General features: G+C 37.3%; 1 protein-coding gene across 1 annotated transcript; it reads right to left on the bottom strand.

Annotated features, from left to right (window-relative positions):
- Window positions 1-1,121: 1,121 nt before the first annotated feature.
- Window positions 1,122-9,561, bottom strand: tlcd3ba (TLC domain containing 3Ba). The gene is made up of 6 exons (XM_084744594.1): window positions 9,403-9,561; window positions 8,282-8,365; window positions 3,865-4,096; window positions 2,910-3,005; window positions 2,466-2,575; window positions 1,122-1,967 (listed from the first exon to the last, which is right to left on the bottom strand). Exons 1-6 carry the CDS (start codon window positions 9,519-9,521, stop codon window positions 1,715-1,717), a joined length of 894 nt encoding a protein of 297 aa, XP_084600720.1. The 5' UTR covers window positions 9,522-9,561; the 3' UTR covers window positions 1,122-1,714.
- Window positions 9,562-10,893: the final 1,332 nt, after the last annotated feature.

Genomic DNA, 10,893 nt, shown 5'->3' with positions numbered 1-10,893 from the left:
GAAATGCAGGTTATGAGATAAAAATTCAAAATTATGAGATAAAAGGTCAAAGAAATTAGAAATGCAAGTTATGAGATAAAAATTCAAAATTATGAGATAAAAGGTCAAAATTATGAGATAAAAAGTCGAAGTTATGAGATAATATCCTAATTATGAGATAAAAAGCGGAAATTTTGAGTGAAAAAGTCCAAATCCATAATAAAAAGTCATAATTATGAGATTAAAAAAAAGTTAAAATCAGAAGCTAAAAAGTCTTATTTAGGAGATAAAAGGTTGAAGAGATTAAAAATCTAAATTTTGAAATGAAAAATTTTAAACTATGAATTAAATAGTCAGAATTATGAAATAAAAAGTAAAAATCTATAATGAAAAGTCAGAATCATGAGATAAAAAGGTAAATTTATGAAATAAAAGGTCAGAGAGATTAAAAATTGAACTTGTGAGATAAGATTTCAAAATTATGAGATGAAAAGTAAGAATTATGAAATAAAAAGTTGAAATTATGAGATAAAAAATAGAAGTTATAGGATAAAAAAAATCGAAACTATGAGATAAAACTTGGAAATTTTTAGATAAAATTCAAAATCATGACAAAAAGTCAACATTTTCTAATAAAAAGTCGAAGTCAATATTAGGAAATAAAGGTTATCAAATTAATTGAGCTTTATATCTCATAATTAAGAATTTTTTATCTCACTACTAGAAGAGGTCACTCAGGCGGATGCAGATCCCCACCTGGCAACAGGTGGTGAAGCACCTACTGCAATGTCATCAAAGATGACCCAGCAGAGATTTGTAAGTTCCTCCGACATCGTCGTTGTCCTGAGCTGAAACAAGATTTCACACTGAAGCAGTTGTTGATCACTTGGAGTGAGAAGTCAGCTGTCAGTGTTCGTATAAAACAGAACAGTCAAAAAATAAAAATGTAATGTACTTTATCAAACTAACAGTTTGTGCCTTGAATATTCCTCTTTTTTCTTATTAGTATGTCTTTATTATGTATTTATGGTTTATGATTTATTTTTACTGGTATGTTTGAATGTTTGAATTTTGCACCATGTTTTGTTCTTCATGTTTGCTGAGAATTACTTTTAAAAATGAATCCTTTCAACACACAAAGACAGGGTTATTAAAATGATTTAATTAGACTTTAATCAGTTTAACAACAACACATTTATGTTCTTGTTTTGAGAAACATGTAAACACCAGGGAGGAATATTTGGATAATTTGAGTTAATCAGCTGAACCAATTAAAAGGACTGACATTTTTTTTATAACAAGTTTATTCTTTGTTTGTTCTTCTTTGTGACTCTGTTGTCCTGAAATGAATCGATTCTCCTCTTCTTCACTGTTACAGGTGATCACATCTCTCAGTATTGATCACATTGATCAGAATCAGGTTGTTTTGTGTCTTCACAGACCGAGACCTGCTCTTCGTGTCAACGTGAATAAATGAATTTCTCTCGGTTCCTCAGCTGGTAAAACTTGTTCATGGTGGATTTGCTGTCCTTCGTTTCAGTCAGACCTTTTCTGACTTTTCCATTTGAAGCTGCAGCCTCTCCCTCCGTGCTCCTCTGACACCCGCTGCCTCTGATTTTTACATCAAAATGAGGTGAAACGTGCGTCTTTTCGCAGGTTTTGTCTGTAGAACCTCTGCTGTGTCAGCTGGCTCGTGCTAAAGTCACTCTCTTATTCTCCTCCTCCTCCTCCAGCTTCAGCGTCTGTCCATCTGTCCGTCCTCCTGATGAGACGTGCAGCCGTTGTTCTGCATCAGGCAGCAGCCGTCGTGGTCGGCTTTAAAGGAAGTCGACGGCGGTGAGTTTGAACGTCCCGCGATGAACTGGCGGAGAGCTCCTCTGCAGATCAATGTGAACCAGTAGAGCTGGAGGGGCCAGAGCAGAGCGGCCCCCAGGTTACACTGCCACGGGGCCACCAGGGGCACCGTGTACACCGGGATGGATGCATACCTGAAACACAAAGTACTGATGTCATACTTATTTCATTACATTCATTTTCAGTATTTTAGAAGCCTAAAAATCAACATCAGTTCAGTGTTTAGAATATTTTCACCACTTTCTGCAAATCAACCAAACTCCACTGACAAAAACAGTCATTTTACCTCACAGAACACGGGAGTTGCTGATCTACCGCTGCCTTCAGCAGTTAGTTTGTTTGTGTTATTCTTTTACTTCTTTGAATCTGAAATAACATTTTAAAACACCAAAGTCACACAATAACACAAATAAACTAACAGATCAAGGCAGCGGTAGACCAACAACTCCTGTGTTCTGTGAAGTAAAATTACAGTTTTTGTCAATGGAGTTTGGTTGGTTTGGAGAGAGTGCTATTTATCTTATATGACAGTGGTTTGCAGTCAGAAAAGTCTGTCAGACAGCAAGGTAAAGCAGTGAAAATATCCTAAATATAGTGTACACTCCTGCAGGTGTGGTTTCCAGTGTAGTTACCTGCTGTAGGCGTAGTACAGGTAAGGGAAGAGCAGTACCCGACAGCTGAAGAAGGTGAGCAGCATGAGGACTCCATTGACTTTGTGCAGCAGAGTGTGCTGCTTCTTGTACTGACGGGATAATAACACAGAGACAGAGAAGAAGAAGAGAGTGAGTGATTATGATGGTACGGTGGCTGAGAAGGGAGAGACACACAACTACATGAAGGAAACACAAAATTACATCAAAGAGACAAAACTTCACTTACACCTACACATTACCAAAGTGTTGAAACACTGCAGAGAACAAGATAACATCAGGCAACAGAGAACGTGACATGTCCGTGAATCTGTTGCCCCAGTGCATGCTGGGAGGGTTCCCAACACACTTACCCCATGGCCCTGCAAAGTCATGAAAGTCTGGATTAGTTAAACCCCGTTTACGGAGATGGAGGGTTTGGATTACCTGGATCAGGACTTTCCCCAGACAGACGGACGGCGTGCTGAGCTCAGCCAGAAACAAAACGCCCTGGAAGAAATCACCTTTACCCTGCCTCCACAGCTGACACACACACACACACACACACACACACACACACACACACACACACACACACACACACACACACACACACACACACAAACATATAATCATCATGAAGGATGATCTATTAAAGAACTGCTGGCAGTAGTTTTATCTCGGTGTACCTAATAAACTGACCACTGACTGTATACAAGATTGAACTGCAGCCTCTAGTGGACACCAGCAGTATTACATGAGGGTTTTTTTTCCTTTACAGGTTTTAAAATTCAGAGTTTAGATGTCAAAAAATGACCTTTTCTCAGACATTAAAGTTTACATGTGCAGCAGTGGAAAGTAACTAAGTATATTTACTCAAGCACTACACATAAGTACAAATTAGAGGTACATTTCCATGACTATCTTTTACCATTAAGTATTTTTAGATATAATGCAGGAATGTGATGTTGTTGTTGTTATCGTCAGCAGTAGTTTTATCGGTGTTGATTCAGTATTAACTGGTTAGTGTAGTTTTTGTTGTTGTTGTCTTGTCTTCTTTTGCCAATGCTGATTTTTTTTTATAGTTTTACAATAAGCTGTAATGTTTACTTGTGTGGACCCCAGGAAGAGTAGTCATTATCCCTGTAATGGCCAGTGGGGATCCAAATAAATTAATAAATAGGCAGGTAGATAAATAAATAAAAACAAATAAATAACGCTCAAAACTACAAATATGCACAAAACTACCACAAGACACAACACTGCATTAAAGAAACACAAAACTACATGAAAGTAACACAAAAATGTGTTCATCTCAGCCATAAAATAAAAGTGTTGGACAGAAGAAAACAGTATTCTGATGTTTTATCTATGATCTCTCTGTCTTGGTTGCCATAGTTACCAGTGATGCAGGGAAGCAGAAAACCACCATGAAGATGTGATGCAGCACCATGAGCCGCTCCCTGTGCAGGTAACCAACCACGGCAGCTCCCATTGACCTGACCCCGCCCCCTTCCTCCTCCTCCTCATGACCTTTGACCTGCAGCTTGTGCCAGTAACACAGAAACATGGCGTAGATGTCGTAGGCAAAGTAAGGCGTGGCAAACAGGATGTAGGCCTCCGTCAACCAATGTCTGAGGAGGAAACAGGACGAGAGAAGGAGAGAGGAAGTCAGAGTGAAAGCGGTGAAGGAAGTATTCAGATACATTACTTTAATCTGTAAAGTAACTAAAGCTGTCAAATAAATGTAGTGAAGTATAATTTCTTCCTGAGATGTAGTGAAGCAGAAGTAGAAAATGTCAGAAGATTGTAATACTCAAGTAAAATACCTCAAAAATAATACTCAAGTAAATGTTCATCACTGACTGAAACTAAACTCAAACTAATATTTGTAATAAATGTCATAAATAAACATAAATGCATAAATAATAAACTTGTTTCTCATCAGCAGTCACTAATTTTTTTAAAAAAAATCACATATGAAATAGTTTTCTTCAAAAAAGGCTCTGTTCTCAGTTTGTGTAGGTGAAATGTTTTTGTCAGGATCATTTTTATCAGTGTTTGTTGTTGTAATTCTCATTTTGGCCACAAGAGGCTGAAGTTCTCCACCACCACATGTTCTAACTGGGACCAAAAGTCATGTTCATGTTTCATCGTGTTTTATTTTCTCCAGGTTCAGATGATGTTACATTACTGTCATTTTGGGCAGAGATGTGTTTTAATTGAGGATTAGCACAGATTAAAACACATTTACAAAACTTTTTTTTTAATATAACTGACTGAATCCAGAAGTTGTGTCACATCAGAGGGTCAGGATGAACTGAGAGGAATTAAAGTTCACAAAAACAGAGATTAGAAGAAATGTAACATAAAGATGAAAATCAGTTAAAAGAGTAACTTAGAAAAGGAAATTCAAATACACTAAATAGATTTTTTAAAAATATTTAAAAATATGATGATTAACAAAAATAAAACTGAAGCATGAACACCAGAAATCATGAATTCATGAAATGTGTTCTGGATTTTCTTGGTACACAGTAAATAATGTATATATACTTACTTTCATTTCACTGTATAAATCTGAAGGGAGCTGATTAAAGTTTTTCATAAACTACAGCTTCAGCCTCCACCTTTTCAGTCAGTATAAACTTTTGTTTTTGTTTTTATGCAAAAGCAGTAACTTATTATTGTTCATTTTTTGTTTGCATATAAATGTGTTTTAAGATGTAAAATTAAATAAACTAAACTAAAAATATATAATATAATAAAAGCACAGTGTGCGTAAGTGACAAAATCACAATCTGACAGATGAAAGAGTCCACAGGGATTTAAATTTTATGTCAAGATGGAACAAAAACATAAAATAACAAATATTGTGACACACACAAACATAAAAACACTGAGCATCTTTCTGTGAACATTCCACTCTCCTGACTCTTTCTTTGACAAAAGACAAATGAGATTATATAAAATAGAAGAAGCACTAAAATCCAATGAAGAGAGGAGTGTCTTATTTATCCAGTCGACCCAATAATCCGTCCCTCCAGGATTTCACAGGTCTTTTTTTGTTCAGATTGTTGCGGCCTAAAATATCTGATTTCACAGCAGCTGCGATGCATGTTGCAATGCTTATAGGCATTTCTTGCAATAATGCAAAAGAAAGTTGTGATTTTTTATTAAAAATAGAAGGCAACGTGTTCTCAGTGTTCTAACTCACCTCAACAAAAAGGCTCAGAATTACAAAAATTGTGCACAAGAAGAGGAGCAGAATCTTTTTGGAGCTCAAACTCATTTTAAAAAAGCACAAAATAATAAAACAAAAGTGCACAGAGCATCGATAAATGGCCAATAAAAATGACAATTTTTTTTCAGTATCTGTGACAAAATTTTAAAAAGTTAAATGCAAAAAAATAGTGAATAATAAAACAAAACATTGAGTTGTTTCACTGAGACGTACATGTCTGATGTTAGTGCAGGGGGCTTCTGCTACGATGCTCAAATTTGCGGAAAAGTTGCAGAATTTGGACAAAAGTGCAAAGTCATGCAGGATTCACGGTGAATGCTTGAATTTGCGTGAATTGTTGTGATCGCAACATCACAACTTCCTGGAGGGAATGAATAATGTTTGCTGTTGACTGCAATTTCCTGTTCAAATATTGACATAAAATAAATGTATTACAGCATTAGCTATAAAAAAAAAAAAAACTGGCTAAATGAGACCAATTCAGTGCAATTTTTTAATATAAATTTTCAATAATATGGTGGAGTCATTGAAGGTACTGGTGAAAAATAAAAACCTTCTTCTTTTTGTCAGAATTTCCAACAACGTTGGCTCACAGACACCCAAAAAATCCTGGAAGTGACTGATTTGTTGCCTGTTTGTTGCCTGTGCTTGCACTAACTGCTCTACATATTTTCTTAAACTAGCAAATCAAGATGATTGTTAAAGTTGAGTTTTGAGGTAGCAGCTACACTCTAACAGCAGCTGCTCCCAGAGTTCCTTGCAGCGTGTTGACTGTGTGTGGTGTGATTTGATAAACAAATGCAGCTCAGACAAACCTCCTCCTCTCCTCACTTTGACTGGGAAATGAAGGAGCTGACAGAGGAAACCTGGGATTTACTGAGACAACCCCCCCCCCACTCACACTCATCACTGTCGTCTGTTCATCGTCTTGTTTCCCATCATCCCTCAGCGTGGAGGATTAGTGATCTCTGGGACCGTCTTAGAGACTGAAATAGCTCCACTGCTGCTGCTGCTGCTCGGCTCGGGGGACGAATTAGGCTCAGATTGTTAATTAGATTACAGACTGAGGTTTGGTTTATACACACATTCATGGACGGCCTCAGCGTGTGAGAGTTTTTAATTTAAAGGAGAAATATGTGACAACTCTGTGTCCAAAAATGAGTTTTACAGTCCAAATAAAGAGATGGAGAGAGAGACTGTATATGAAATACGTTGAAATACCATTTAATATTTGATCTATGGTTGGCTCTCCAGACTCGAGGAAGCTCAGGCAGGCAGCAGGAGCTCTGCAGGAGATAAACTAGACAGTGAATGCAAAGATGTTTACTTCCTGGTTTCTGGCCCCTCCCCCCACGTTCCCGCTCAGCCTACAGACTTCACATTGTGATGATGTCACAGATTTTTAAATTGCTTTTCTTCAGTTCTGGGAACGTTTTACAAATATAAAAAATGCACCATAGAAAGAGTCATAACTGAGCTTATCTGCAGTTCAGGGTGACTTGCAGAACAGTTTAGCCTGGTTTAGCATCCGCTAACTTGAATGGCGATAAAATAATTTAATCATAGAACTCAGGGTGATAGCAATTAATTGATGACTGATTAATCAGTTGTTAAGAATTAAAAATTGAATCTATCTGCTATCACATAAACATCTGAATTATGTAGCTCTTTATATGTTTCCTAGGTTACACTCTTAGAAAAAAAATGGTTCTACCTCAAGGGCTGTGGTTCTACTCAGAACAATCCTTTCTGTAAGAAAGGGTTTGTCAAGAGTTCGTTCTAAGACTAAGGCTTCCTTTAAGAACCCTTTTCATCTAAAGAATTCTTTTTGAAGAAAGAGTTCTTCAAAGATTGTTGAAATCCTTGAAGAACTCTTTCATCAAGGATTCTTTCTACCATAATATAAAGCTGTTCTCAGAAGAACCCCCTGGATGTGTTCTAGATAAAACCCTTGGAATATAAAAAGGTTCTTGGTAGAAACTCCTGGCTGGATTCTTGTTGGCACTCTTACAGAGGTAAAAAAAAGGTTCTGGATAGAACCTCCAGAGAGGGTTCTAGGTTGAACCCTTTCACCATATAAGAGTTCTTTGTAGAACCTCTCACAGGCGGTTCTAGCTATAACCCTTTATTTTGGGTTCTATGTAGAACTGTCTGAAAGGGTTCAAAGTGAACTTTTTAAAAGGTTAGAACCAGAAACAAGGGGACAGACTGAAGAACCCTATATGGTTCTAGTTAGAACCTTTCTTTTTGTATGTAATGCTGGAAATAAAACTTTGACTGAGGGAATACATACATTTGGTTTTGTTTGATATTCTCAAGTATGATTAATCGATTAATTGATTGTACATTTTTTCCAGTGATCAATTAAGGAAAGAGCAAACAATTTACAACCTTATATGGAACATAATGAATCTTTAGAGGAACAGTTTTATTAAGTTTTACATGTATCAGAGGGCAACTGAAGAACAGATGAAGAACTTTAAGAAACTACAAGAAGGAGAAGAAACAGGAAGAAAGGTAAAAAAAAAAAAAAAAAGGGTTGATAGAGAAAAGAAAGACGGAGAAACGTCCTCACCTGTCCTCCATGACGTCCCTGCAGGACGAGGCGATGATGCATCCGGCTGATGAGGCCATGACGGCCTGGATGGACGACACCAGACTGAGAGAAGAGAAAAAATCTGCTGAACCATCAAATCTGTCTGTGTTCATTCATCACAAACGTGTTTGTAAAAGAGTAGAACCTGTTTTATATATTTGAATACAGGCTGGGAGGGCCTCTATTTGAGACGCGTGTTGAATTTTCACTTAACATCGACACATCGAGGAATTTGTTTGGTTTCTTCTTATTTTGTTAGAACCCACAGATTTCTGGGATTCACCAGTGTGTTCTTATTTTTGTTCTTCTCTTAGGTCAGAAAAAAACATTTACTTCATTAGCTGATGTTTGTTCCTCTGTGATTCTGTCTGATAATTAATATTTATAATCAATGACACTCTTAGAAATAAAGGTGCTAACAAGAACCATATAGGGTTCTCTTGCTTGTCCCCATAGAAGAGGTTATACCAAGAACCATATGTGAAAGGTTCCACCCAGAACCCTCTATGATAGGTTTACAGAGAACTCTCTATGGTGTAATGGTTCCACCTGGAACAATTTTTGGGGATTCTATACAGAACCTTTCCACTTTTCTGAGTACTATCAAGGACCCACCCATGGGTTCTGCCAAGAACCTTTTTAATATTCCAAGGTTTTTATTTAGAACCCACACAGGGCTCTACTGAGAACCATTTTACATTCCAACTGTCTTACCTAGAACGGACACATGGGGTTCTAAAGAGAAACGTTTTTTATATTGCAAGGGCTCTATCTAGAATTTACACAGGGGGTTCAACAGAGAACCTTTTTATATTCCTAGGGTTTTATCCAGAACACACTGAAGGGGTTCTACCAAGAACCCTTCTATATTATGGTGCAAAGAACCCTTGACCGAAGAGATCTCCAAGAACCTTAATGATCTGTGAGGAACTCTCTGTTCCAAAAAGGGTTCTTAGGATGAAAAAGGTTCTTAATGAAACCCCTAGTCTTACATTTAAAAAAGGTAGACAAATAGGTAGAACCGCAGCCCTTTACTTCTAAGAGTGTATAATCTGAGCGTGTGTGTGTGTGTGTGTGTGTGTGTGTGTGTGTGTTCTTACCGTGTGGAGACGACAGCAGCGTCCCCCTCGCTCCATCCCATCATGTGTCTCAGAGTCTGTTTGGACAACATGAAGAGTCCAGGGAAGAAGATGGAACCGGCAGCCACGAGGGCCAACATGGTCTCACCTGTGTGAGTGTGTGTGTGTGTGTGTGAGTGTGTGTGTGAGTGTGTGTGTGAGTAGAGGTGTATGCGTAGTTTGCTCTCACACTCTCTCTGGATAAGCTGTGTGTGTTAAATGAGGACAGGTTTCTGGGAGCTCAGAGAGGAGGATAAGGAGGGCGGAGCCTCCTGCTGCCACCTGTCAGAGGGGGCGGAGCTAAAAGTACTTCATACTACAGTTCACTACTGACAGTTCAAAAGAAACTGTCTGGAATGATGACATTTTAATAACTGAAATAAAGTAATTAACATAAATCAAACTATTTTGATTGTTGTGTGGTGAAAATCTAATATTGTGACCAACCGACTATTGACTAAAGCTTATTAATGCAACCTTAATATAAAGTGTTTATTTCCTTTATGAACAACCTCATTTTTTAAAGTTCTGTCCAAACATCAGAATCGTATCGAGTCTCGTCTGATTTGTTTTCAGATGGGGAGAAAAGAAGCGACTTGTGAACGTGGCAAAGGATTATTATCCAGTGTCCATTTATTTATTTATCATTCACTACTTTAAGTCTAAACATTTTTTTTTTTAAGAAATTCAAGTATTTGTTGGGAACACAAGTCAAAAAACAAACAAAAAAAACTTTTTGCTAAAACGAAGACAAAACATCTGTTTAAAACATCAGTTTCATATTTAGAATAATAAAAACACCAAGTTTCTTTTCATAGAAGAAAAACAAGTCTAATCTCTACAGATGACCAGCCGTCCGTCCGTCCACTCGTCCGTCCGTCCGTCCTGCTCTGCTTTAGTTCCACTTCAGCGTCTGTCGGCTGAAAACTGAACAGACGAGAGCTGAAACGGAGACGGTGGACGCACTGGTCAGCTGATGTCTGAACAGTGTGCAGGGAGGGAAAAGACCAAACACGGGTCATCTAGTTTAAAGAACTGTTCCTCACCTGGAAGGATCTCTACTAACACAACAACAGAAAAGAAAGAAAGAAAAGAAAAAGAACCAAAGAGGAAAAGTTTGGATTCACTGTTCCCTAAATGAGCACATCTGATCCTCAGATTAACAACAGTTCCAATAAATCACTCATTTCTGTTCTGAATTTATGAGTTCGCTTCAGTTCTGGATTTGTTCATTGATTTAGGGAGTTTAAATGATGAATCAATACATGAAAATTTAATCACTTATTTAAGTTATTTTTCAAGCCAAAATGTTGATTTTCTGCTTTTTTTTTCTATCAGTAAACTGAATCATCTTTTTTGTACGGAAGCTAAGAACAGTCATACTAAAGATTATCTTTTAATGCAGGTTTTAAAGATCACAAGTTATTTATTTTCAAGCTTTTTTGCCTCGAGATAATGAAATAATTCATGTCA

The sequence above is a fragment of the Lutjanus erythropterus genome, chromosome 19, assembly GCF_056507025.1.
Source record: "Lutjanus erythropterus isolate fLutEry1 chromosome 19, fLutEry1.hap2, whole genome shotgun sequence".
Lineage (NCBI taxonomy): Eukaryota > Metazoa > Chordata > Actinopteri > Lutjaniformes > Lutjanidae > Lutjanus > Lutjanus erythropterus.
Note: the sequence above shows the minus strand (reverse complement) of the source record. Positions and strands in the feature narration are given on the sequence as shown.